At 57.1% G+C, this 27,277-nt stretch overlaps 7 protein-coding genes across 7 annotated transcripts; 4 read left to right on the top strand and 3 right to left on the bottom strand.

The window, feature by feature from the left end:
• Positions 1–296: 296 nt before the first annotated feature.
• JN550_000001 (uncharacterized protein) lies at positions 297–2,036 on the top strand (the record flags this gene model as incomplete). Its single annotated transcript, XM_049308145.1, has 1 exon — positions 297–2,036. The coding sequence occupies one exon, from the start codon at positions 297–299 to the stop codon at positions 2,034–2,036; it is 1,740 nt and encodes a 579-aa protein (XP_049177290.1).
• Positions 2,037–3,253: 1,217 nt separating this feature from the next.
• JN550_000002 (uncharacterized protein) lies at positions 3,254–4,608 on the bottom strand (the record flags this gene model as incomplete). The annotated part of the gene is made up of 2 exons (XM_049313235.1): positions 3,254–3,661; positions 3,724–4,608. 2 exons carry the CDS (start codon positions 4,606–4,608, stop codon positions 3,254–3,256), a joined length of 1,293 nt encoding a protein of 430 aa, XP_049177291.1.
• A 1,606-nt stretch (positions 4,609–6,214) lies between these two features.
• Positions 6,215–7,663, bottom strand: JN550_000003 (uncharacterized protein; the record flags this gene model as incomplete). The annotated part of the gene is made up of 1 exon (XM_049314338.1): positions 6,215–7,663. One exon carries the CDS (start codon positions 7,661–7,663, stop codon positions 6,215–6,217), a length of 1,449 nt encoding a protein of 482 aa, XP_049177292.1.
• Positions 7,664–8,625: 962 nt separating this feature from the next.
• Positions 8,626–13,242, bottom strand: JN550_000004 (uncharacterized protein; the record flags this gene model as incomplete). Its single annotated transcript, XM_049315444.1, has 3 exons — positions 8,626–12,856; positions 12,951–13,103; positions 13,181–13,242. 3 exons carry the CDS (start codon positions 13,240–13,242, stop codon positions 8,626–8,628), a joined length of 4,446 nt encoding a protein of 1,481 aa, XP_049177293.1.
• A 1,432-nt stretch (positions 13,243–14,674) lies between these two features.
• Positions 14,675–15,891, top strand: JN550_000005 (uncharacterized protein; the record flags this gene model as incomplete). The annotated part of the gene is made up of 2 exons (XM_049316549.1): positions 14,675–15,632; positions 15,779–15,891. The coding sequence occupies 2 exons, from the start codon at positions 14,675–14,677 to the stop codon at positions 15,889–15,891; spliced, it is 1,071 nt and encodes a 356-aa protein (XP_049177294.1).
• A 3,300-nt stretch (positions 15,892–19,191) lies between these two features.
• JN550_000006 (uncharacterized protein) lies at positions 19,192–21,029 on the top strand (the record flags this gene model as incomplete). Its single annotated transcript, XM_049317655.1, has 4 exons — positions 19,192–19,305; positions 19,442–19,928; positions 19,998–20,749; positions 20,805–21,029. 4 exons carry the CDS (start codon positions 19,192–19,194, stop codon positions 21,027–21,029), a joined length of 1,578 nt encoding a protein of 525 aa, XP_049177295.1.
• Positions 21,030–22,210: 1,181 nt separating this feature from the next.
• On the top strand, positions 22,211–26,805 carry JN550_000007 (uncharacterized protein; the record flags this gene model as incomplete). Its single annotated transcript, XM_049318760.1, has 3 exons — positions 22,211–23,004; positions 23,062–25,581; positions 25,635–26,805. 3 exons carry the CDS (start codon positions 22,211–22,213, stop codon positions 26,803–26,805), a joined length of 4,485 nt encoding a protein of 1,494 aa, XP_049177296.1.
• Positions 26,806–27,277: the final 472 nt, after the last annotated feature.

Genomic DNA, 27,277 nt, shown 5'->3' on the forward strand with positions numbered 1-27,277 from the left:
GCGCCGTCCTCCGTACTGCAATCACTCACTGGCAGCTACATCCGAGGCCAACATCTGTTGAACCACGCCTGATACCACACTCACCTCCTCCAGGCCTGGCCCAATAGCTCCCTTGGATCATTTTCAATCATTTCCCTGAAGCACTCTGGTATAAGCCTGCATGCGCCCGCAACTACCTCCTAGGAAAGTTATATACCGACGGCAAGACAGCTTCGCAGTTGTCCGCCGAGAGAGAGCCACAAATCGCTCCAGAACTACCTCCTCCCAGCAACGGGTTGGGTGCTAGATTTACTTTCATGTCCTCACTCCAGACTGACACGAGCCCGACCATACCTGCACCATCGACGCCGTCTGACGGCCCAACTTCGCGCTCGCACTCCGAGAAGGGCGACTCCCCGGCCAGTCATCCGGCCGGGCTCGATAGTACTGCGTCTCCCGCCGAGCTACTGTTGAGCGCCACCAAGGATGCTCGACAGATCATAAGGCTGGTGCAATGCAGCACATGCTCCCGTATACTGCGAGACCCCATCACGCTGCCATGCGGGCAGACATTGTGCAAGACATGTATCCCCGAGACGCACCTACGGACCAACATCTCCTGGCCTGCCACCGCGAACCGGTTACAGGGGTTCAACTGTCCCTTTGAGGATTGTAGGAAGGAGCATGCCATTGGGGACTGCAGTGTTGATGTTACGTTAAACAAGGTTCTGGACATTGTGCGGACAGCTGTTGAACAAGCGCGGGCTCTCACGGAGGGCGCCGCGGTTTCCACACATGTTGCGATTCAGAATCCTTGGGAAGTTGCCGGACTTCCCACCTTGGAGGAGAAGGACGCCTTGTCGCAGGTGGTGAGAGGTGGCCGGATCGTGTCGACTTACACGCTGGCCGAAACCGGAAGCTTGAGATATGAGTGCGAGGTATCGTATACCGCCGTCGGCGCATCTGAGGAGGAAGTCACCCAGATCGATTCAGATGCTTTCTTAAGATTGAAAGAGTGCGTACGGACGGAGATGGACTGCCAAATATGCTACGCCCTATATCTGGACCCGTTCACTACCACATGTGGCCACACTTTTTGCCGGCACTGTATACACCAAGTGCTTAGCAGTTCGGAGCATTGTCCCATATGCCGGAGGGCTCTGCTCATCCAGCGACAAGTAAACTCGGCTTCGGCACCCGCCAACGCCCGTCTGACAAGGATGATCAACGGCTTCTGGGCGGACGTCGTTTCGGTACGAGCAGAGACGGTTCGAGCTGAGCGGCAGGCGGAACTGGTCGGCGAGTATGACATACCGATCTTTGTGTGCACACTGGCGTTTCCCGCTATGCCAACATTCTTACACGTTTTTGAACCACGATATCGTCTCATGATGCGACGTGTCGTCGACGCAGATAGAACCTTCGGAATGGTACGTCCCGAGAGACCCTCGGTTGCCGGAGGTGCCCCTTTCAGCGAGATCGGAACTCTGCTGCGCATAGTCAACATCGAATTCTTCCCGGACGGCCGGAGTCTACTGGAAACGGTCGGGGTATCGCGGTTCAGGGTCACTCGCCATGGCGTCTTGGATGGGTACGTCGTTGGCCAGGTCGAGCAGATCGATGATGTCGGCCTGGCCGAAGAGGAAGCCATGGAGATTTCGGAGACAATGCGCGGACAGGGTGTGCAAGACTTCACGCAACGAGGCGAGCGGGAAGCCTCGGCGACACCGCTGTCACCGCAGTCGCCCGCAACTCCGACTCACTCAACAGTGCTCACCCTCGCAGACCTAGACACGAAGTCGACCCGCGACTTGCTGGACATCGGCATCGGCTTCGTCACCAGGATGCGTGGGCAGAGCGTCTCGTGGCTCGCAGGCCGGGTCCTGGCCGTGTTCGGGGAGTGCCCGACCGACCCGACACTCTTCCCCTGGTGGTTCGCCAGCGTGCTCCCCGTCAGCGACGACGAAAAGTGCCGCCTCCTGGGCACATCCAGCGTCCGGCAGCGCATGAAGATCTGCTGCCGGTGGATTGTCGAGTGGGAGTCAAGCAGATGGTGAGCATTTTCCTCGATGCTCCTCTCCGGACACGCACAAAACCCACACACAATCCAAATCCTCTTGTTTGTCTTTCCTAATATAAACTCGTGTGGGGCATGGATCTCTATCCGAGAGAGACCCCCTTCCCCCCTTACCTTGAAAACCATCATCCCGCTACGAACACTTTGCATTGACGGAATGAAAAACCCTCCAGGTCCGTTTCAGATTGTCTTGTTTTATGACTCGCCCTCGTCGCGGGGCTCGTTTTCCTGGGCATCGCTTTTGTCATGACCCCAGATTCCTAGATTTGGGACGGAAGAAGAAGAAGAAGAAGATAGTGGGAGGAAAAGAAAAGAAAATTTATCCCCTTGGCTGGTGGGGGGGAAACCTCATATATCGCATGGCGTTCTTGGGCGGGATGGGAAATCTCTTGCTGCATTTCAAACATGATCTCGATCATCATACTAGTGATACCAACATCGGCGGAATTCTTCTCGTTTTTTATATTCCTGTCACTTTTGTCGATTTTATCTGCTGTCCTCCTGTTCCTTAGATCAGCCAGTGGCCTGCGGTTTGCGCCGTCTACTGGATCTTCTCCGTATTCTGCTTCTCTTGTGGCATAGTTACATAGCATCGCATCTCGGGCGGGCCAAATTTGTGGCCCCCTCGTCAATCGAGATCTTGTCACCTCGTACCCATCGACGGCCAATTGCATATTCAGAGATTAAGATATGATAATATTGTAGCCCAGGTCCGTACAACAGGCTTGGGAACCTGTTAGATATAAAATCATGTTCCCCCACAATTTACGGGAAACCGCTGACAATGATCATTAGTAGATCGAAGAGGCATGCTTCCCATTCATAACCATAACTGGGAGCTCCATATGCAGTCATGGCAGACTCTTGACCCAAGTCCCCGAGTTTTGTCCCTGAATGCCACCAGACTAAGGAGTCGGTACAGATCGAGCTATACCAAATGCAACAACATGAATTGGGTATAATTCCCTTGATGCAATCCCAACCCGCAGGTCCCAATTTTCAATGTTTGTCAAGCCAGTTCCATAACCATGCACACACAGACCATAACACACACTGTCCATGTCCCAGAAGAATGCAGTTTTTGAAGCACATGCCTAGCCCTGAAATACAGGCCGGGTACCCGCGATACACACACACACACCCTATCGGCCTTCGTTCGCTCTTTCTTTCTTGCTTTCCTCCTCCTCGGGACGGTCATCAGCCGGCCTTTTGCTCGGCCCAGCGCCCCTTGATGGTGCCGGACTGGTTCATGGCCAGCCGGCGCCCGATGTTGCCGAAGCAGACGCAGCAGCAGAACAGGATGCTGAGCATCCAGATGCCCGTCTCGACCGTCTCCTGGCTGGCCAGGCCGCCGAGGATCATAGTCGGCGACGACCCCAGGGGCGTGGCCGATGCGTTGGTGGCGTAGCTGTCGAAGGGCCCGTGGCCGGCGGGCGTGGGCACCATGTCGGGCTTGAGGCCCAGCAGGATGGCCGACCCGGCGAGGCCGACGGCCGCCGACAGCAGGAAGCCCGGTTTGGACCGGTCGATGAGGTACCACAAACAAGGGTTGACCAGAGCCAGGGCCAGGGACACCTGGAGCGTCGAGGTCCATTGGAGCTTGCGCTGGAGATATATTGGTCAGTCCACAGTTATCCGGAACGTCAGAAGAGCGGGGGAAAACGTACGAGGGCAAAAACAATGCCGACAAAAGCCCCGATTCCTCTGATGGCCAAGGACCAGTCGGTCCCTTGTGGGCTGTCCTCGGCTTCCTCAGAGCCCATTGAGTGGTCGACGGCCGATTCCGTCTCGTCGTCCTGCCCGAATACACCCTCCCACACGCCGTCGAACCAGGGGAGCAGAGCCCCCATGACCACGCCCGAGACGCCCCAGAAAGCCAGGTACCTCGCATCCGGCACTATCGGCGGCTCTGCTTCATCGATCTGGAGGCCGCGGAACCTGTGACTGTCTTGGAACCTGGCCACCAACGCGCCGTACAGCATGCCCAGCCCGAACAGCAGGAGGCCCCTGATGCCGACGTGGAAGACCACGGCGGGCCTGGACAGCGGTGGCGGTCGCTGGGGCGGGTGCAGCGAGGACCGCCGCCGCATGTGTCTCCCCCGCTCCTTCTGGACCTCGTACATGGGCTCGTCGGCGCGCAGCTTCTTGGCGGGGGTCTCGGCGCCGGTGCCCCAGGGCGTCGAGGGCTCGTCCTGGTCTGCGTAGAACCTGTCCTTGCCGTACGTGGTCGGGGAGTAGATGCCGAACAGCGTCGAGCTGGTGAGGTTCAGGTACGACTGGGCGCGGCTGATGCTGGTCGAGGGCGAGCCCGGCAGGGAGTCGAACCGCGGGGTGCCCTCCCGCGGGTCGAGGAGCCGCCGGTTGAGGGAGTCGAGGTTCAGCCCGCCGCCCGAGGTGCGCGCCGGGGGGTGCGGCGGCGGCGGCTCCGGCTGTGACTGCTCCTCCTGCGCTTCGCCTTCGTCCTCGGGGGGTGTTGGCCCCATGAGGTTGATGTTGAACGGACGGCGAGGGATGGGCCGCAGTATATGGGGGCTGTCTTGGCTGGCAGACATGGCGAACGGGGTTGATATTCGTGTTTCGTCAAAGCCTTCCAGGTTGTGTCTAGCTAGGGGCGGACGGCACAAGCACGACCAGCAATCGCTACGCTAGATGCTGTGGAGAGTTCGGCCAAAGCTGCTTCGATGTTGGGTATACGCATTCAGAGATGGAGCTTGGGCGGTTCGGACGAGGGAGCGCAGCACTAATATACCACCGCAGGGCCGAATACCGTGCTGTCGGAAAGATATTGGTTCCTGTCTGGTTCCCAGGCTGAGCTCAGAGCTTGTTTTGGCTGCTACCAAGGCAGCACGCAAACTCTAAGAACGCCACGCACGCCCGCTGTTCGTCTTCGGCGGGTACAGAGTTTCGAGGGGAGCTGAGATGGAAGAGGAGGTCGAAGGGGGAGAGGTTGAGGTGGACCCTGGAACGGGATGTGTTGTAATAGAAGGTGCAGGAGATTTGAATTCCGAGATTGGACAGGCGGACGCTGGTGTGTGTAAGACAGGAAAAGCCATGGAACTGCAGCCAGCTCCTCTCGTTGTCGACAGACTCGACCAGATAGATGAACACACGCACATACAGACACACACACACTACTTACATACACACAGGTCCACGTAGCAGTGGCTCCGCATTGGACGTTTCTGCTTCGGTGCCTCGTGCGAGGAAAGGCGTCTTCCCCATGCAGGTGAGAAGTCGAGCTGCTGCCGGCTGCAGTAGCTCGGCGCCCCAGGGTGGAGTCTCGTGTGCCCCCCGGCGCCAGTTGAGCAGTCTCCCCGCGGACCGGGCTGCCACGATTGCCTCTGGGCTGACAATGCCCTGATCTTTCAGTGGTCCAATCCGCCGTGACCCCTCGCCCTTCCTGGCTCCGGCGGGTGCCCTTCAGGCGTTTCGCCGGCGGCTGGGCCCCCCCCCCTCCCCAACTCCACCCCCTTGTTCTTTGTTTCCCCCCCTCTCTCCCCCTCAAACCCCTGTGCTTGCTTGTCTGGCTCGGGATTTTTTTTGCCTGTCACGCCGCCAACTGTGGACGATAGAAGGAGATCACATGCCGCGGGACCGCTGGAGCGATCAGCGCGAGCAGCGCCGGCGGCCCCCGGTTGCAGGTCTTGCCTGCTTGCCTGCAGGCTTGCTTGCAGGTCTTGCTCGCACATCTCAACAGAAAATCCAATCTCGTGCAACCCGCATGACTGGCCCTTCGCGCCCACCGATTCGCATCGCCTATCCCCACACTCCAAGACACGGCCTGAGCAGTGTGGCCGCATCTCGTGTCCATTGGCTGCGTCGTGCCATTTCCCGGTGCCATTGCTCGTGTGTCGTTCCGTCCAAACGTTGGCCGGCCATGCAAGATGCAATGCATTGCCAGGCGCCGCTTTTTGCCGTACTTACTGTCGCATCTGGCTGTCGATCGGACGACACGACACGATCTCAAGTCGGGATGCGATCAATAATAACACGGCATCTCTTGAGCTCGATTCATACCCACAATTGCAATACTGGTGGATACCTTTGACTATAAGATGCATATCACGGGTATTTCCTAAAAGCGGCAGTAGAGAGACACTGTTTGGCAAGACGACAGTCATGGTATAGTCAATTATTATATATCCCCAAAGTATATTCTTATTCGTCGTCATCCTCCTCGTCTTCGTCTTCGTCCTGGTCGTCCGCCTCGTCATCGTCACTGGACACGTCCTCGAACTCATCCTCGCTTTCCTCCACTCCCTCGGGTCTGGGTATCATCACGAAAGCCTCCAAGCACGTTATCCTGTTCTGCGTCTCATATGTCCCCAGCGACTTGCCAACCCGCTTCGCCTCCTTGCCCTTCTTGGCCTTGTTCAGCTCGCCCACGCTGGTCTTGAAGATCCGGATCTTGCCGTCGCTGCTGCCGCAGGTAAAGTAGAGCGACTCCGGGTCGTGCGATGGCCTCAGCACCGAGAAGTCCTTGATCCGCCCCTGCACGCCCGCTTCCTTGCCGCCCATCTGCGCCACGAACTTCGCGACTTGTAATTGTGGTGCCTTCTTGTCGCCTGAGGACTTGCTCTCCATCAGATCCTCTGGGCTGGTGGAGAAGAACATGATCCTGCCGTCTTCGGTTGCGACGGCGAGCAGGACAGACTCTTCATCGTCCGTAGTGATGTAGCAGAACTCGTGTATCTTGGTCTTGTGGTCCGGCATGACCCGGCATTTCGAGGTGCCGTCCATGCCAAAGACCAGGATATCTCTGTCGAACCCCACACAGAACTCGTCACCGTTCTGCGAAGGGTGCCACAGGATCGACCTGCCCTCGCCGGACGAATGCCTCGCCTCCCCAATCTCCTGCAGGATATCCCGGCCAAAGTTCAGAACACCCGCCTTCCTGGCCGTCATGAGGTTCCAGAGACGCATGCTTCGCTCGCCCTTGCTGACGCTGATCATGAGCTTCATGCTCGGGTGCACCGCGAAATCGTTCACGCCCGCCGGGGTGGCGCCCAGTGCCGCCGTGTCTCCGCTAGGCCGCCCGAGCGGCTTCGGTATCGGGACCTTGATGCTGCTGAGCAGCGTCATGTCTCTTATGCGCGTGACGCCGATCGTAGAGTCCTCCGAGGCAGAGATGAGCTTCGACTTGGTCGGGAAGGAGAGCTTGGTGACGGTGGACGAGTGGTGCAGCAGCGTGCCGACTTCTCGGTTCCTGGGGTTCTCGAGGATCTTGCGCGGGGCTATCACGGACAGCAAGTCCTTGTCCTGCTTCTTCGGTGGGTGTGCTGAGATGTTGAAGACGTTGATCCGTTCGTCGGTGCTCCCCGTGGCCAGCATCACCTTCTGGCCCTTGCCGGGCTCGGGCGCCGACACGGGGGAGAGGGCGAGACATCGTATTGCCGAGTTGTGAGCGTTGAAGAGGAACGTGTCGGCGAACTCGACCTCGTCGTCGGGGGAGACGGTCGCGGTGACGCCGTGCAGCACCCGGTCGTAGGAGCCGGCTACTATCTGGATCGTGAACGGCTCTGCTGCCGTCTTTGACTTTTTCGTGACGGCGGGCTCCTCTTTCGCCGCGGCGCCCGAAGGCTCGGCTCTCTTTCGTTTGCTGCCCATTGCTCGTATAAGCCTCGTAAAGAAACCGCTTGTTTATACAATGGCGGTGGAAAAAGTGGTATAACTACGGGCAGATGCTGCTTATGAGAAAAGTCGGGCGGCCGCCAGTGCTCGGAGTTGAGCAGTCAACCACGACCAAAAAAAAGTTGGAGAGTGGGGCGGCCAGAATTCTGCCGCTCACCGATAAGCACTTATCAGTAGCGGGCAACCTATAGCCCCCGTCACCTCCAAGACCTCCACACTTTGTACCTAGGTGCTTAATATGTATATAGTCAAGCAGGTCTGTATGATCGGACACCCAGTATCACGGGCCGGACCAGGTTGCCCAACCCGGTAAGTTGGCGTTCGCAGCTCCTAGACGAGTGCTATCATAGCTATGGGCTTACGGCAAGGTCACCTAGTACATCGCAACTTCGATTGTGTGCAATTAAATATTTTGTATTCATATGTGTTACGAGGTCTCCGTGGAGGCCCTGGAGTAGAGCAGTCTTGTGGCTACTACTCGGGTCAATCCTGCCTAGTGAAAGTAGAATTTGTAGGATCCCGACTTTCTCGGGTCCCCCTTCCGTCGCTTCGGGGCCTTGTTCCACGGACAGCACGCATGCTGCCCTCGGTAGCGCGTTTCGCTACTCCCAAAACTTGCTGCTCTCCAGTCTCGGCAAAATGCAATCGCTCTTTTAAGGCTGTCGATACAAGTGACAATGCGAATACACTGCTCCATAATCATAATTCGTCAACAACCGTACTTCATGGTACCGTAATCCTAGTCTGCCGTGAGACTTCGCAGTGCGCCCTGTTCTAGAACCTATAGGCTCGCGAGGGATTGCGCTGCCGGCTCCAGAGTGACAGTGTAGGTAAGTCGTGGCTGAGTTTTCCGCCAACCGAGAGGTAACAAGCGTCTCAGTAGACATTTGACTCGTCTTGCTCTCTCAGAGTACGGGGCTACCCATGTATGCTTTGCATCACTTTGGCATTGTCGGCACGGGTGGCGTCGCACTGCCAGCACTCGAGTTACGTTGATGTTGCTGTTGCTGTTGGTGCTGCTGCTGTTGGGCTTGCTGCTGCTGTTGGGCTTGGGCGCTGGCCGCAGCTTGAGCCTGGGCTTGCTGCTGTGCTCTTAGCAACTGGGCGTATTGGTGAGGACCATGGGCTATCGCTGTCTGGGCCTGCCCTCCCGCTGCCGCGTTCATTGCAGACTGCGCCAGATTATTTTGACGGTTCTGGAGCAGCTGGGTCGCCATTTGACGCACTACGTCTTGCGGCGTATTCGGATGTGTTGCTCGAATGTGACTTTCAATGCTCTGTAGCTGCGAAACAAATGTCTGGTGGATCTGGGGAGTCATGGTTGGGTTTGGTCTGGGCGACCCAGACTGACCCGCAGGCATGTTGAGTCCTGCGGCAGGTGGAGTAGACAGCCCTCCAGAATTCGATGCCCCGTTGAACTGAGCCATGATGGCTTGCGCGTTGTTCATGTAGCTCTTCTGGTTGACCCCATTGGCCACGGCTGCTGCTCGCATGGCAGCTGGCGGGGACGTCTGGAGAGCCGGGCTGCCTTGCTGCGGTGTATGCGTCTGTTGTTGCTGTGCTTGCCTCATCTGCACCGCCTGGCGCTGTTGCTCCGAGATACGCTGCGCCTGTATGACAAGGTTGAGGTCGGGTTGCGTGGGTATCGTCATCCTTGCTTGTCCGTTGACTACGGGCATCTGCACTTGGCCGCTGTTGTTTACCGTCATAGGCGGGACTAGGCCACCGGCAACGTGGCCCTGAGCCGCGTTGCCGTTTGGCGTTCCCTGCATCGGTACCCGCGGTCGGGCTTGTCCATTCATTGCCATCTGGTTGGCGGCGTTGACACGGTTGACACCAGCGAGAGGATGGGTAGCTCCCATCTGCGGGGCGTTTTGCGGCATCGGTGTGTTCTGTCCGTTGGCCATTTGGGCAGCTGGGCCTTGCTGCGCTCTGGCTTGCATCACGGCCTGCGTCTGAGGGTTAGCATTGCTTGACGATCCATTAGTGGTAGCTCGTACTCGGCGCTGTGCTTCCATGCGCTGTTGCTGGTGCTGTGCCATCCGCTCCGCCAGTTTCTCCGCCATCGCTTGATCCCGCTCCCAACGCATGATGGAGTATTCCCGTGGTGTCTTGATAGAGCCGACTCTTGGCTGCGGTTGCTCTTGTTGTTTCCGCATCTGCGCGAGGTTGGCAGCGTGTTGCTGTTTCTGGAGGTGTGTCTCTCGTTTCTTGGCCAGCTTTCTCATGGCATCGATCATTGTGAGATGCTTCTGGTTACGGCGGCGTTCGACCTTGACCGGCAGTGACAACCGCCGGCGAACGATAGGTGTCGCCGGTGCAGGCGTAGGTGCAGTCTGACCGGCTTGCTGTTGTTGCTGCGCTTGTTGGGTCAAAGCATTCGCATTTTGCTGGCGGATAATTGCCTGAGCAGAGTCGATGCGGTTCTGCCACAGCTTGAAGTACTGGGTCTTTTGCATGTCGTGCGGTAAACCCTCGAGCATGACCCACCGCTCAAAGCATTCCCAGGGCGTCCGCCTCTCCGCGCCTGATGCAAACGATGATTTGCTAGAAAGCATACTGGAAATCAAAGACCAGTTATACGAAAACTCGCGAACCAGCGACTTCAGCTCGTCGTCTTCACCCACCGTCCACTGAGAACAGCTACGCGATTCGTAGAAACTCTGGAACGGCATGGTATGCTCATTTGGCGGTCGGAATTGATGACCGGCATGCAGCCTGTCTCGCATGGGTTTGTTCTCGGGTTGGAACAACGCTACGTTCGGGTTCTGAGGTCCAAGTCGGAATGGGGTGCTTGGCTGATCAAACAGTGCTTCCTCGTCCTCGTCCTCTTGGAGATACTGGTAACGACTCCGCTTCCTCGGTGGCTCGTTCGATACCAGCTCCATGCGGCCTTGCACATATTTGCTCAAAGGCAAGGCTTCCCGCTTCCAATGAGCATCAGGATCGTACTTGGGTGCAACGACATCCGACTCCGGCACTTTCAGTGGAGATCCATAGAGTGGCAACTCGTCTAGCAATCTATCTGTGTTTGGAGAAGGATTGAGCCCAAATACCACTTCGTCTGGGTCCAGTGTGAAGATGGCCGAAGGCGCCACCGTGTCCAGGAAAGCGTCCGAAGGCTCATCGTCATGTTCTAAGGGCGAGTCGGTGTCCGCTGAAGAAATCAGATCTGGAGTTGCATGATTCTCCGGTGCATGTACCTCATCGACTTCCATGTCGACGTCCCGGTCAAACACTACGTCCCCATCGAGCCATCGTCCCCGGGGAGGATTTTGTGGAATGACAGCATTCACCTGCAGCTCTGCCCGTTCTTCAGGGTAGGCTACCCACTCGGCGCATGCGTACGCTAGATTCCGGGCAATTGTCGATTTCCACTTCCGTTCTTGACGAAAATCGGTTCTCATCCATTTCATTTCTTGCAACATCACGTCCCAGTGAGAGGCTTGTCTCGTCGGTTCGGGGCATCTTTTGGGTTGCCTCAAGGACCACTTGTCGTGCTGTTGGAGACCATAGACAACTTTGAGCACCTTGCAAGCCTGGTTTTCTTGAATCTGCATGTAGGCATCGGGTGTTGAAACTGTCTTATGTGCGTGGTGCAATATCTGATGCAATGGCTTCATCCATTTTGTTCCATTGGAGAACCCCTGGATGAAAAGAGGCGTGAAGTAATCATCTGTAGGCAGAGCGCCGGCGGACTTGGGGCGACTCGAAATCACAGACTTATCTGAATCAGTAGCTGCTTGGGGTTGCTTGCCAAAGATCACACCAGATAACCTGCTCTTCTCCTTTAATCTGGACTTATCGGTGAAACTACGCCCTCGCGGTCTCGGAGACTGCGAGGTTGGAGTGATAGGTATCAGAGAACTTGGGTCAGCCTCAGACTGAGTGGGTACCGACAAACCCTTTGGAGGTTCGCCCGAAAGTATCTCTGCGACCGACTTCTGCCTGATGGTTCCCGTGGATACTCGCGTGCGAGCTCTCTCTGCAACCACGGGTGTAGAGACCTTGGGCCCATCCGAGGGTACTCGGTTGGCGTTGTCCACAGTCTTTTGCCCGGCGCCTGCCTCAGGTTGAGGTTTAGGGGCTGGCGTTGCAGAAGCAGTCGCAGCTATTTCGGCCTTTGGAGCAGCAGTGGAGTTGGCGGTCGGTAGAGTCGCCTTCGCTGGCGGCGGAACGTCAGGTAGATGCGGCTTCTCGCCGTTCGGCTTGGCGGGTCGAGGCAATGCCGGAGAACCAACGGTGGAGGGTTGGGTATTTGCGGCACTGGCTGAATCGCGGAGGAGTTGTGCCTCTACCTCCTTGGAGGTGGAAGTCAGGCTTGCAACCTCCTCTGCAGGAGGTTCTTTGCGCTGTGGCTGACTACTGAGTTTCACGTCTCCTGGCCTCTCTTCCACCCGCAGGCCGTCACGATCGGGGCTCGTTGTGGTTGATGTTTCCAGTACAGCTGGCGTAGTGGCCGTTTGAGCAGTAGAACTGGGCGATGACAGAGTATCTACCGGTCGTGAGTCTTGGGCAGCGTTGATGGACAGGCCACCGTTGACCTGTGAACTATGCACTTCATCCACTTCCATTCTCTGAGACTCGGGCTCACCCTCTGCGCGTGCGGCTTCCTTCTCCGTCTTTTGAGACCCATCGATCCTCGGCTGCCCTATTTCGATAGTACTGGCTGCAGGCACGGGTGCAGTTACAGCAGGTGTAGGCTGGGCAGGCCGAGGACGCACGTTTATCTGCGAAGCGACTGGAGGTGCCGAGTTCTCAGGCTGCACAAGGTCTCCATTTTGCCTGACACCTTGCGGTTGGCCTGGGGCTTCCCGAGTTCCTGACTGTTGCGGCGCTGGACGCGTCGAACCATCCGAGACATCCGTAGGTTGAGGCTGTTGAATGATAGCGTCGGATGCTGTGGTGGTTGGTTTCGGAGTTGCAGGCGCTTCGGTCTTTGGCGGTGGAATCGAAACTGGTGTTTGCTGAACCTCTATAGGCGCGTTGTGCTTTTCTGCGGGTGGTGCTGGCTTCGTAGGCTTCGATGCATCGCGCACCACGGGCTTTGCAGACGGTGTTGTCGCATTTTTGTTGACCGAAGACTGCCCGCCGGAGTGAGATAGCTTGAAGGCATCAGATCGAAGCCGGGGCCGCGGCGGAATGTTCAATTCATTAAGTCTGCGTCCCCTAGTGCACAAGTTAGCGACGCCCTGATTGCGCGACGCGTCGACGGCACGCTTTCATGGCATGAAAAATACAGATACAGGCAGAGCAGACTTACTGTAAGATGTCGCACCCCTCAAGAAACTTGATTTCGGCGGTGTTGGCGGGCGACGCGTCGGTGATTGCGAGATTGAAATTTGGGAGGCCATCTGCAGTGGTTGCGACCGCAAACAGCTCCTTCAACTTGCGTTTCCGCGACGTGGCAATTGACCTGGGCATCGTCAGCACGCCGAATCGCACATCGTTGGGATCGGAAAAGCGCGCTCTACAAGATGGCATAGGACTCACCTGCATTCATCCCGCTTTGATTGAAGGAGTCGCGTGCGGTCGGCGGGCACGACCTCAGTCATAGCATCGGCGACAGCAACATCCGCTTTTTGTGGAAGCGGATGATGCAGATCAATCTTAATGGGCCTCGGGGAGATGGAATACGGTGTTTTTGGCGATGGAAAGGCCGGTGTTGAGGTGGTGGATTGACGAGATGGGCCGTCGAGTCTGAGTTTTCAAGCACCGAAAATCGTGATGTGATGCTGCTACAGTACGACACAGCGTCGATAGGGAAGTCCTGGCACCATGGGCAGGCCCTCTGCTCGCTGTAGGCTGCAAATTTGTCGGGTTAGCCTGCACGCCGCTAAGCTACGTGCCTCTTAGGCCCAGCCAAGGTCAGGTCAAGGCAAAGTAACTCCCTTGGGCATCGGATTTCAGCAGGGAGTCGCGGTACGTACTCCACTCCAGATTGTCCATGGGGGTCGCTAGAGTGCTGCCCCTCATCACCCTGGGCTTGCCTGGGGCACCGAAATGCAGGCCGCAGGAGCTGCTCGCCCCCCTACTGGACAGCTGCAGAACGCGTTATCTTACGATAAGCCACCACGCTAGGAGGAAATGGGGGAAACGGGCTTTGCATGCGCATCCGAGGTGGTATGATGGGTCAACCGAAGGCCATGATGGTATCATGACCGCACAGCGTACAGACAGTATGAGATCTGGCCCTGAGGTCGTGGAGACAGCCTGCCTACCTCGTGGCATCTACCGGGGCAAGAGGGCTGACAGATCAGCGCTCCAGGCTTCACTCAGCTCGCGAACCAAGCTGAGTAAAAGGGACCAAACCTTAGATACGGAAATGACTCGGCCATCGAGCCCTGTCGGTGAGGCGACCTGACAGGCTCCTGCAGCATTCAGGCAAGGAATACTATGGGTAGCAGGAGAGGGCACATGGTTTCTTTCCAGATACTGTCGACGAGTCTGTCGCAAGGTCGGAGCGTGTGGTGCGATGTCTTCATACTAGCCGGGCGAGACCAGGCATGGCATGGCTGGCTGAACGTAGCCAGACGATATGGGGAGAGCCCAGATGGATAGACCCAGGAGCTACAGGGCTTCGTCCTTCAAATCCCCTGGACCTGAAAACGCGCCGTGTAGATGACCGAGAACTTGAGAATGCATAGCTTGCAGAGCAAGCCGGAGAGTGTTGCAAGTTGGGAGGTGATATGGTTGCTGAGATCTGAGCCTCCCTTTGTGCGCATGTGAGCTGTGAGCTCGACAGCGCTCGAGAGCTCCAACTCTAACTAACAAAGTCGGTGTAAGTCAAGCCACATCAATCAACAGCCAAGCCCCATCCAATGACTAAGCTTTTCTTTCCGCCACACTAGTGCCAGTAGGCGCCAACTTTCGTCCGAGTGACAACTGCGGCTGGGTTCTGGGTCGTCATCTGCCTCTTTTTGCTGCCATGTTGTCGCCCATCTGAATGCTGGATGCGATCACCCAATCCACCCATACGCCTCCCAAATGTCAGAACCAACGTCTGCGTCGCCGGCGCCACGGATTGCCATCAGGTTTGGCGCTCCGTCGTCCTCATCAAAGCCACCAAACGGTTCGAAACGCCCGGCACAGTCGCAGCCACCATCTACGCTCGGCAAACGCCCTCGACCACATGCCCTGAACCAAGACTCGGATTCCGACGACGATGACAGCTCTCATGGCAGGCACGAAGTAGTGACGTCGTTTGGCGACAAAGGCGCTGTCAACGACGTCAAACGGAGAGAAGCGAAAGCTGCTCGGGACGCACAAAAGCCCTTGACAATCGCATGCCAGGCAAATCGCGACTGGAAGGCAGAGACTCGGGCTCAGCGGGGTGAGCTTTTGCCCCACGAGCGCGAGAACCGTTTCAAGGGTCAGAATCAGGAGACAGAACCTGCGGACCAGGACAAGGGAATCAAGTGGGGTCTTACTGTGACCAAGAAAGCTTCCGGCGACGAACAACCTATCACCGAGGCCAACGACGAGTCCCCTACAGACCAGGAAGGAGACCGACGAGCGGAGCCGGCTGGTCAGCAACACGCGCAGAACGTTGACCAGGATGCCATAGACGCTCTACTCGGGAAGGATAACGGAAAGAAAAGGAAGCTGGTCATCTCGGAAGATGATGCGTTGAAGCGTGATTACAGTGCCGTTGGCGAAGTCTCAACCCTGGAGGAATACGACCAGATACCAGATGGCGAGTTTGGCCTGGCTATGCTTCGTGGCATGGGCTACGACGGCAAGAACCAAGGATCGAAACCCAAAGAGGTCCGCCGAAGGCCAGCCCTCCTAGGGCTCGGAGCCAAGGAGGACGAAGAGATCAAGAAGGCCGAGCTTGCCAAGAAGTATGGACATCGCGAGCGCCGACCGCGCCTAGACGAATATCGAAGGGACAAGGAAAAGGAGCGCCAGCAGCGAGAAGAGCGGCACTCATCCAGTTACAAGAGTGAGCGTGAGCGAGACCGAAGAAGCCACAGTCATAGGAGGCATGATGATCGAGATCGTGATAGAGACCGACATCGAGATCGGGACCGGGATAGGGATGGTGGACGATATCACGACAGGCACTCAAGACGTTGACGAATTAACCAGAACATGGCCACGCTGGACCAAAGGCTCTACCTTCTGCACGCTCGCCTGCCGCTTTGCCCAGTATGAGAGACACCGTCATCAGACAGTCTGTTATTCCTGTGTACGGCGGATAACTTTCACGTATTCGGTTCAAGATGTGAGGTAACACAATCCCACTTCAACGAATAGTCACTTTAGTACTAATTCATGACTGAATGAAGACAACCCACCAGATCTCCAATTATCTCCTTGGGGCAACGCCCCTGGACATGGCTCCTTCTAGCTAGTACCCTGCATGATCTGTGTTGGACGTAGTCTCAACCACCCTGCAACTAACACCCGGGTGACCTTCGTCAGGAACTTTGCAAGCAGACCCCAATACCTTCACTCCCTCGTCTAGCACCCGAACCTGCGATAGAGGCAGTCTTACATATAGGTGATCGGAGATGAACTGATCCACCACTGTTCTCTTGAAGTGTATTGCTTTCACCTGAAGTCGAAAAAGAAAGTCCAGCTCCCCTTGGTTTCTTCTCCTCGGCTCTGGCAGCCGATAGACTGCCGAGAAGAAACAGGCTAAGCAAAGCCCGGCCCAAAGCAGCGCGGGTTTGGCAGCCCAAATCTCAAGAGGATGCACTGAGCTTGAACGGGTTCAAGATCACGCTGAAGATTCATGCATCTGTCAGCTGGATACCTCTGCTCAGTTCTGCTCAGGGATATACAACCTACCGCAAAATTGTAACATATCCTAGCGAGCGCGACGGTGGGTGCTCTTAGCCGGTCTGAAGGGATTTTTGTCACGATACTGTAGCAACACGGACCGACTGAAGTATCATATACAACGATGTAAAGCGCCAACTGGAGCCTTGTCACCATACGTAGACCTGGAGTATACAACCGGGTGACTTACCAACACAAGCAATGGCCAACGGGACCTTGGTTCCTTCACCGAACCCAGGAAGACCGATGACGAATAAGAGCACGCGCAACATTACAACCCTGAACACATGTACGGTTCGCCGGTCAGCTTGATTTATGAGAAACGAAGCAGCAACTGCTCCTCCTGCACCAAGGACCAGGCCAAGCAAGGCTATTGTAAATGAGCTCTCTTCGCTCAGTCCGGCTTTCTGGGAGAAAAGGGGCGCAAAGGCGATTAAATTCGATCCGCATAGCGACTGACTTATCCACGTCCCGCCACTGATCTCAGTACGCCGCCTGTTGACACCCTGTAGGCATTCCTTGTAAGTGCCCAGCGTTTCTTTAACCTTTATCCACGCAGTATGTGACTGTCTGCCTTAAGTCTTATCTATTATCTTCATTTTGTTCTATAAGTGTTGTCTGTTTTATGAAGTCCAACCCCCTGTCAATATCCTCAGGCTCATAATCAGAGGTTTGTTCGTTCTTGGCGAATACCAGAATCAAGTTGAAGGCAATCATCAAGGCTAGGGGTGCCATCATAGTGAGCTTGTAGCCGATCGTCTGCGTTGCAAGGCCAGCAACAGATAGGCCTATGATCTGTCTAATCTGAGCCCCTGAGAATAAAGCAGTGTGCCATCCCTCTGGCACCTCATACTGGTCCAGCCCAAGGGGATCTTTCGCGCCTTTTGATATTAGTATTCCGGATTGTTGCTGTAGTGCGTCAATATACGTTATAAAGTACGCTCATAATTCGGTGCACCTTAAAGCAGGAAAGGCATAAAAGCCCGACAGGAGGGCCGGGTCAAAGCCTTCCATCATTATAGCAAGCGTGAAGACGATGGACCAAAGGACTACTTCGCTGAGAGAGGCTTGAATACTTGGCTTGATATATAAGTCTATGATTCACCAGTGCGGAAGATATATAAACACCAAGTTGTTGAGCTCTAAGACTTAAAGCTTCTTAATTCTACTTCTCGGCTCTACTACGTGATCTCGAGTTTGTCCAATCCCCCACCCGGGTTACTGGTCAACACCTTGAATATGTCTATGATAATGCTGTGCTTGAGTACGGGTGTTGGGGCTAGCGACTTGGTGTCTACGAATGAAGTTACGCGAGAGCTACCTAGGTGACCGTGACACGGCCCTCAAGGTTACATGGGTTGCTCAACGGCCTGGGAACATCGAACCTTGAGATTTTAATCTCGTTAGTTCCATTAAGGGGCATTGATAGGATCTGCGTTCAAGAGAACCAATTGCGAAAAGGAATAAGACTTTCGGTCCAGCCACTTCCAGAAATGACACTTGCGAAAGGGCGGAGTGCGCAAACCTTGCAATGAAGTATTGCCAGTCTGCCAGTCTGGGGTGCAGCCAGAAATGACAGCCAGTGATCTCAGCGTTGACGTTCAGATACGCAGATGTGTCGTTGCAGTCCCCCAGTTCTCTAGCATCCCGGCTGCTGTGGTGGCTATGGGTCAACTCTCTCTCCACAAGCCTGGGCACTAGTACGACTCGACCAAACCAAGTGCCAACTATGCCATCGAAAGGGGAACACCATAATTACGTGGCAGCTTTTGCAGACAGGCAAGGCAGTTCACGAAACTAAGATCTGGGGCTCGAAGTCTCGAAAGACATGTTCACGGAAACAATATGCCCCGGTACCAAAACTATGCTACAAAGCTTTGGGAGAAATCGGTGATATACTGTGCTGTATGTAGTGTTGGATAACGCCCATCTCTAGCCGCTAAGAAAGCCAGTGCCATCGAACAAGAGATTGCACCTTGGCAAGAGGACAGATATTCAGCGGCCCCTGAGTCTAATGGACTGTACTGTAGCTACCTTGTTACAGCACAGTAGTAGGTAATCCGACGGCCCGCTTTTATCTTATCTGGCTCTACTGTGCATTCAGACCTGTCGTTTCGACCCTCTACACTAAGTCGGGAGTCTGCGTGTTGGGTGAGGCCCAGTTTGGTACATGTCAGTAGACACCTTGGCTGGCTAGAAGAGTCACAGCTAGACACGGCAAGACTCGCATGCCGAACGGATGCAACAGATACTGATCATTGTACGCTGTGCTGGCCACTTGGCGGCATGGGTGCAATAGTAAACAATGTGATTTTGGCAGCGTGCCTCGTACCAGCATCTGCTGAAGATTCAGGGGGGTTTGGGCTTTCCAGCACGTGCATTACCAGTGTTCGTTGTCGACTCTGAAGCGGCGGAGCTAACGGCAATTCGCCAACTGGTCGCCTGGCGGATCGGCGTCCCATTGGCTCCCAGGGCGTCCCCCCAAATGGAGCCTCAGGGTCTCCAGCGGCGCCCAGCCACTCACACACGCCAATTCGAAGATTGAAACGTAAACCCAGGGCAGGGCCGAGGCGGTCAAAAGTGCGAACCCAAGACGGTGCGCTATCTCCCCCCCAAAGACGCAAGTGTCCTCAACACACTTTTCCCCCTCCTCGACATCTGCAAACTTAGCCAACGCTGCAGGCTGAGCGGACGAGGAGAGAACAACGCCCCTCAACATGTCGAAGCCCGTGAGCACCAACGGGAGCGAGTCCGAGTTCGAGTTCGTCGAGACTCCCAAGGCTCCCACCCCCACCGAGAAGCCCTTCGACTGCGGTGTGCGAACTACGTCGGTAAGGTTCACCCCATTCTTCTTCTTGACGGCAGCGGCCCAGCCCTTGGCCTTGGGGGAGTCGGCTTATGCGTCTCTCTCTACTCGGCCTCTGCCTCTTTGTGTACTTCAGACGCGCTGACTGCCGGGCCAAACAGTACCCAGCCATCAAGAATGGCCCCCTCCCCGCCGACTCTGCCAGCAATGACAGCTTCTCCAACACCCTCCTCTTCTCCCTGCTCGGCGGCGTGCCGCTGTGGCTCTCGTGGAAGGTCGGAGGAGGCCTGAAGACGGCCATCTTCTTCGCCCTCTTCACCAGCATCCCCATCCTCGCCGGCTTCTGGATCACCGTCTCGGCCGTCTCCCCCCGCAAGAACGAGAAGGCCAAGTACCCCGGCCGCCCCGTCGAGCACTACCTCACCTTCAAGAAGCAGTCCGACCGCGCCAAGTACCATGGAAAGAACAGAATCCCTCTCGAGACCTTCTACGAGATGTACTTTGACGGCGACGTCGACTTCAACGGCGACTGCCTCGAGGCCCTGGAGTACCGACACGACTGGGCCAGCTTCCGCTTCACCTGGGGACTGTGCAAGTTCTTCCTGTTTGGCATGATGCCCGAAGTCATCATGCACAGCCGATCTCAAGGTCCGTCCCTAACTGACGCCTGTTCGTTCTCCGTTCTTGGGCCCCTTTGCTGACTTTGATCTTCTCTAGACGAGGAGCAGGTCCGTGACCACTACGACCGCGGTGATGACTTCTACGGTTGGTTCTTGGGCCCCCGTATGATCTACACCTCCGGTGTCATCAGCGACATCGAGCAGGAGGAGAGCTTGGAGCAGCTCCAGGACAACAAGCTGGCCATCGTCTGCGAGAAGATCGAGCTCAAGGAGGGCGAGTCTCTCCTGGACATCGGCTGCGGTTGGGGTACCCTGGCCCGCTTTGCCAGTGTCAACTTTGGCGCTCGCGCGACTGGTATCACTCTCGGCCGCAACCAGACTGCCTGGGGTAACAAGGCTCTCCGCAACGCCGGCATCCCCGAGGAGCAGAGCAACATTCTGTGCATGGACTACCGTGACATCCCCGTTCCCGAGGGCGGTTACGACAAGATCACCTGTCTGGAGATGGCTGAGCACGTCGGTGTCCGCAAGTTCCAGGGCTTCCTGAAGCAGGTCAACGAGATGATGAACGACGACGGTACCTTCTTCCTCCAGATTGCCGGTCTGCGCAAGCCGTGGCAGTACGACGACCTGATCTGGGGTCTGTTCATGAACAAGTACATCTTCCCCGGTGCCGACGCCTCGACCCCTCTCGGATTCTTCGTGGACAAGCTCGAGGGTGCCGGCTGGGAGATCAAGAGCATCGACACCATCGGTGTCCACTACTCCGCCACTCTCTGGCGCTGGTACAGAAACTGGCTGGCCAACAAGGACAAGGTCATTGCCAAGTACGGCAACCGCTGGTACCGAGTAAGTAGCAGCCTCACATCCCCCGCAAGACTTTGGCACTGACCCCGGCGCCTAGATTTGGGAGTACTTCCTTGCCTCGTCGACCATCATCTCCCGCCAGGGTAGCGCAACCTGCTACCAGATTGTGCTGGTCAAGAACATCAACTCGACCCACCGTGTCGAGGGTATTCCTAGCCAGTACGGACTGAGCGGAGCCCTCAACGCGGCCAAGGGCAAGATGGACTTTGCCGCTTGGGCCAAGAAGAACGCGGACCAGTTCCCCACTAGCAGCACGGCCTAGGTGAACGATGATTTCTAGATGGAGGTTTCCTGCTCGCACGGATGTGTGAGTTGGGGACACTGTCAGACACTTGTCAGACACAACGTAGTGTGGTTGTAGTAGCAATTGTTGTACTACTACGAGTCAATTGCGCAGCGCAGCTATACGAGGATGCGCGCGTGTTGCAGGAGATGTTCGATCGGAGGGGGAGTAATGGCAGATGTTGCTATAACGTGGAGTTTGAGGGGCGGCCTGCAAAAGTGCATTACCTATCCGGGGCGGAATAAGGGGGCGGGTTGCTTGAAAATAGAGAGTATTAATGATTTATAGAGAAAAGCAGCCCGCAGTGGGTGGTGTGTAATTTTGCCTTGCCTCCTCGAGTCTCTGGAGAGATGACGTCGTTACGTAATTGGTGAAGCAGAATCGACAGTAGAATGGAACAGGTGAACAGCAGCAGTTGTAGTCAGCAGTACTGGATGATCTAACATCCCCATGGGTGCACAGTTTTGTAGGACACTCACAGCAACCTGAAGGGTCCAACCAGGCTGGTGGTGGTTGGAGGTGTACGAGTTACTCCCGTCCATATTGAGTGCACTGTATACAAGCAATGGCTGGGGTGCTGCAACAGCTGCCTTAACTAACCCCTGAGCGCCAATGAGGTAACCCAAGGGAGGAGGGCCAGGGGGTTGTAGGCTCAGGTCGCTGTCGGCCCGTGCTCTTTGCATGCTAGTTCGCTTTGGGAGCTCTCTGATCCTGTCTCATGATGCCCGACTTCCGACTCGGCCCAGCCTCCAGCCAGGCGCGCGCATCCACTTTCAGGTTCCAGCTTGCCAGCTTGGGGAGTTTTGGGCCCCCCAGAGACAGAGCCCCCCCAAGAGACAGAGCCCACCGAAGCGCCCCAAGAGCCCAGAGCCCAGAGACGGCCTGGCAAGCCAGCCAACGAGCAGTGGAAGTGGGCAGCGAAATTGACCCCAAGCCACTCCTTGCCCGACTGCAGGTGGCTAGTTAGAGGAGCTTCGTCATCTGCACCAGACCTGCACCAGCACCTGCACTGCACAACGCCCTCCACATTCATTCACACTCTTTCCCTTTGCCTCCATCGCCATTGAGGAGCCTTGTCGCTCCACGCGTGCTTTTCCCTTCTGACCCCGACAGTCCCTCAGGAGTGCATCTGGTGTTGGACCACCCCGTCGCCAGTCATCATGTACTCCAATTCAAACTCGTATCTGGGCGGCAACACCCTGCGACCCGGGCCTCAGCAGTATGGCAGCTCCTTCGGCATGGGCCAGCAGCAGCCCCAACAGCAGCAGGGACAGCCGGGACAGCAACAGAGCCCATTCGCGCCCCAGCCGACGGGCTTCGGCCAGTCTCCCTTGAGCCAGCAGTACACGGGCTTCCCGGGCCAGCAGGGCATGATGCAGCCGCAGGCCACCGGAATGCCTCAACAGCAGGGCATGATGCAATCGCAGCCCACGGGCATGCCTCAGCAGCAGCCGGGCCAGCAGGGCCTACAGCCGCAGTACACCGGCTTCCCAGGCCAGCCGCAACCCCAGCAGAGCTTCCAGACCGGTGCGCCGCCGATGCCACAGATTCCCCAGCAGTACCAGCAGCAGTTCAACCAGCAGCAGCAGCAACAGCAGCAACAGCAGCAGCAGCAGCCCCAGAACAGCTTCTCCCCGGGGGGCCAGGCGCCGCCGACCATCCCGCCCCCTCCGGCCAAGCCCATGGCCGCCCAACCGACCGGCTTCAGTGCCATGGCCGCATCGTTCAAGACGGGCGGCGCCCAGGCCCAGCCCACGGGGCGCCGAGCCGAGAAGAAGCCGGCCAACAAGATCCCCAACATCCGTCTGTCGTTCATCACGGCACAGGACCAGTCCAAGTTCGAGACCCTCTTCAAGTCGGCTGTCGGCGACGGCCAGACCACAATGTCTGGAGAAAAAGCTAGGGATCTGCTCATGAGGTCCAGACTGGATGGTGATGCCCTGTCACACATTTGGTACGTGCTTCTTGTTCTGGCCACAAGACCTGGGCAACTTCTAACATAAACCCGCAGGACCCTTGCAGACACGACGCGATCAGGAGAGCTGCATTTCCCCGAGTTTGCTCTGGCCATGTACCTGTGCAATCTGAAGCTTGTCGGGAAGACCTTGCCTCCGAACTTGCCCGACAACATCAAGAACGAGGTGTCGAGCATGGTGGACATAATCAACTTCAGTATCGCCGACGATGCCGCTGCCTCTGGGCCTAGCGCAACCAACGCGCCGGACTTTACTGGGCAGAACACGGCCAACACGCCGACTATCCAGCAGCCCCAGCCGCAGCACTCGAACTCGCAGCTCCTGAGTGCGCAGATGACGGGATACCCCGGCCCACAACTCGGTTCCCAGCCCACTGGGTTCCCGGGCCAGAACCAGGGCATGCAGTCGCAGCAAACCGGCTTCCCTGGGATGAACAACCCGCAAGCCACTGGGTATAATGGTCCGCGGCCACCAATGCCTCCTATGCCCACCGGCTTTGCGGGTGGTCTGGGTGCTCCGGCAGCTCCCCTGAACGCACAGCCAACCGGCAGGCCGGGGCAGTGGGGGTTGGTCAACGCACCGGCCAGCGGCTTGCCCAATATTGACGCCCTGCAAGCTCGTATGATGCCCCAGCAAGGCCGCGAGCAGCAGGACTACACCACTGCCGGCTTGTCAGGAAATGCTGTTATTCCCTGGGCCATTACGAAGGACGAGAAGAAGCGTTACGACGAATTGTTCCGCGCATGGGACGGCCTGCACAAGGGTTACATCGGAGGCGACCAAGCTATCGAAATCATGGGGCAGAGTGGTTTGGACAAGCCTGACCTGGAGAGAATCTGGACTCTCGCGGATAATGGGAACAAGGGCCGCCTTGACCTCGACGAGTTCGCCGTCGGCATGCATCTTATCTACAGAAAACTTAACGGCTACCCCATCCCCCACCAGCTTCCCGCCGAGTTGGTACCTCCGTCTACGCGAAACTTCAACAGCGCTTTGGGCACAATGAAGGGAATGCTGAACCAGGAAGCCGAATATCGAAAGTCTTCCGGCGCTTCATTGTTGCCTCAGAAGACCGGAGTGAGCTATCTCAAGAGTCACTCGCTACGTGGCGGGCCTGCCGGTGGGCGGAAGGATGCCACAGTGTTCAAGAACAATGACGACGATGTCGGCTATAAATCCAGTGCTCGCCGCAGGATGGCTGCAGGATCTCCACGGCCTGAGTCGCCCGCCTCGGTGGCGTCCAATGACGATCTAACCCTCGATCAGCTACGGAAAAAGATTCGAGAAAAGCAAGTTCTCCTGGATGCTATGGACTTCAAGGACGAGTCTGCGCTGGAAGAGGACGACATCCTGGACAGAAGAGACCGACGCGAAGCTGAAGAGCTGTATCGCAGAATCCGACGCATCCAAGAAGATATCGATGGTCATCCCGATGCTGCCTTGGCAAGCGGCGATTCGGAGGCTGAGAAGAGATCGCTCAACCGCCAGCTCCAGAACCTGACCGACAAGATCCCTCAGGTCGCATCCGAGGTTCGCCGGGTTGAGAAGGCCATCGCTGATGCGAAACTCGAACTTTTCCGTCTCAAGGATGCCAAGGCTCACCCAGGAAGTGCCTCCAACATTGTCGGAACTGGTCCTGGCGGTTCCATCACCGAGTCGGACCGTCTCAAGGCTAGGGCCAAGGCTATGATGCAGCAGCGTACGGCTGCTCTCACTGGCAAGAAGATCGATGTTGGCACCGAAGATCTGGATGCGCCTAAGCGATTGGAGGAGGAGAACATCAAGGTCAGAAACGAGAAAGAGAACAATGAACGCATGGTACGCGACGTAGAGGACAGCGTCGGCGAATTTGCCCGTGGCATCGAGGACACCCTCAAAGAAGGGACCAAGACTTCTGCCAACGAACACGAGAAGCGCCGTTGGGAAGATGCTTTGGGTGTTGAAGATGAGGTGCGAGACTTCATCTTCGACCTGCAACGCTCCAGCCGTGCTGCTCGCATCCGCACTCAGGACCGCAGCGGAGGTCGACAGGCCACTGCTGAACCAGTCAAGGCCGAGGCTCCTCCCCGATTCGACAGCCCGAGCTCAACGTCTCGTACTGCTACGCCCCCGGCTGCATCTGCTGCCGGTGGTGGGTCTTACTCGTCATACAAGACACCAGAGGAGCGTGCTGCCTTCATTAAGCAACAAGCTGAGCAGCGCATGGCCGAGCGTCTTGCTGCTCTTGGAATCAAGGCTCCTACGAAGTCCGGCGAGACTGCAGCCCAGCGTATGGAGCGCGAGAAAGCCGAGCGTGCTGCTAAGCTCCGCCAGGCAGAGGAGGAGGATGCTCGCCGTGAGAGCGAGCGACAGGCCAGGATCGCCGAGGAGCAGGGTGTTGCTCCACCGGCACCCAAGACTGAGAACAAGAAGCCACCGCCCCCGCCTTCAAGAAAGGGCAAGGCCGATGATGGTGCCGCAAGACAGGCTGCCGAGGACGAGACCGCCAAGAAGGCCGAGCACGATCGTCTTGAGAAAGAACAGGAAGAGGAAAGAAAAGCTACCCAGGAGCTAGAGTAAGTCACCCATACTTTTCAGCTTAGTTGAGCAACAAATTGACAAGAACCAGGGCACAAGCAAGAGAGCAAGAAGATGAGCTCGCAAAGGAGCGCAACGCCGCTTCGGATCGTCTCAAGGCCCTCGAGGAGCAGGTCCGCCAAGGCAAGATCAAGAAGGAGGAAGAGAAGAAGAGAAAGAAGGCTGCTATGGCAGAGGCCAAGGAGAAGGAGGCCAAGCTAGCGGCACAACGGGCTGAGATTGAAGCCGCACGCCAGCGCGAGCTGGAACTCCAGCGCCAGCTTGAAGCCATGGAAGGCGAAGACTCCTCTTCAGATGACGACGAGGGCCCTCAACAGATTACACCCCAGGCCTCCACACCTACCCACGGTGGCAGCCAGTTGGGCAGCCAGGAGTTGGAGCGCAAGGCCTCGCCACCTCCGGCGTCTCCCGTGCCTACCGTTGTGACTAGCCCGCCCGCCCCTGAGGCCGAAAGCCGCAACCCCTATTTCCGCATGATGTCTTCGGACTCGACCGCATCCGGGGCTACACCCTCGACTTCGGTCGCCTCGCCGCCTGCTCCTCCCGCAGCGCAGCCCGAGGTCTCCACCAACCCTTTCCACCGGATGACACAGGACAAGGCCGCGGCTCCTGCCGCCCCTGCCGCCCCTGTCATGCCCCAGCCAACTGGTAACTTCTCCCGCAAGCGTCCCGACACCGACGATGAGTGGGGTTCGGATAACGAGGAAGAAGAAGACTCGGACGACGACCGCCCTGCCGCTGGCGCCGCCCAGCTGGCCTCCCTCCTCTTTGGTTCCATGGGCCCTCCCCGGCCGCTGTCTGCTGCCGGAAACAAGTCCGAGACTGCCTCGCCTGCCGCCCAGTCCCCAGCGTTCGCACCCCCTCCGGCAAGCCCGCCCCCGTCGGCCCCGGCTGGAGACGCCCCTGGTGCACCTCCGCCGCCCCCGCCACCCATGCCGGAGTCGAGCCCCTCGGCTCCCCCTCCCCCTCCTCCCATGCCCCCGACCGGCGCTCCGGCTGCTCCGCCGCCGCCGCCTCCCATTCCCGGCATGGCTCCTCCGCCTCCACCTCCGCCGCCACCCGCCGGCGATGTGCCAGCTCCGCCATCCGGCGGCGGCCGGCCGTCCGGGTTCCTGGGTGAGATCCAGATGGGCAAGTCGCTCAAGAAGACGGTCACGAAGGACAGGAGCGTCTCGGCCACCGCCGGGCGCGTTCTGGACTAAAGGTGCGGAGCCGTCGGCAGGTGTTAGCGAGACGGGGAAAGGAAGGACGGGACTGCTTTCCGTGCCGAAGGCAGCGTGGTGTGCAAGCGAGAGGGGCATTGTAATGATGAGTGTGTCTGGATGTCGTATATGTACCTGGGTAGCCCGGGTCTTTTAGCACGGGCTTCCCCCTCTTTTAGATAGGTGACCTCGCTACTTCAATACAAGTGGTGGCGTCGTAGTTTGAGTTTGATATTCATTTTTATTTCCCATAATGGCAGTTTTCCACGCTATCGCACTTGACGTGCTGTGAATGAAACGCCTCTCAACCTCTCATATGTTTACGAGGGAAGCAGAGTAATTCACGTATCGACTATATATCTCTCTATTCAGGCCACAGCTAATGAACCGCTAGTCGAAGTGTCATGGCTTACTACGCTTTCATGCCATAAGACTGAGTTCAGTTCAAATATTCAAAACAAAACTACCACCC

This window comes from Neoarthrinium moseri (genome assembly GCF_022829205.1).
Source record: "Neoarthrinium moseri strain CBS 164.80 chromosome Unknown scaffold1_Wmoseri_CBS_16480, whole genome shotgun sequence".
NCBI lineage: Eukaryota > Fungi > Ascomycota > Sordariomycetes > Amphisphaeriales > Apiosporaceae > Neoarthrinium > Neoarthrinium moseri.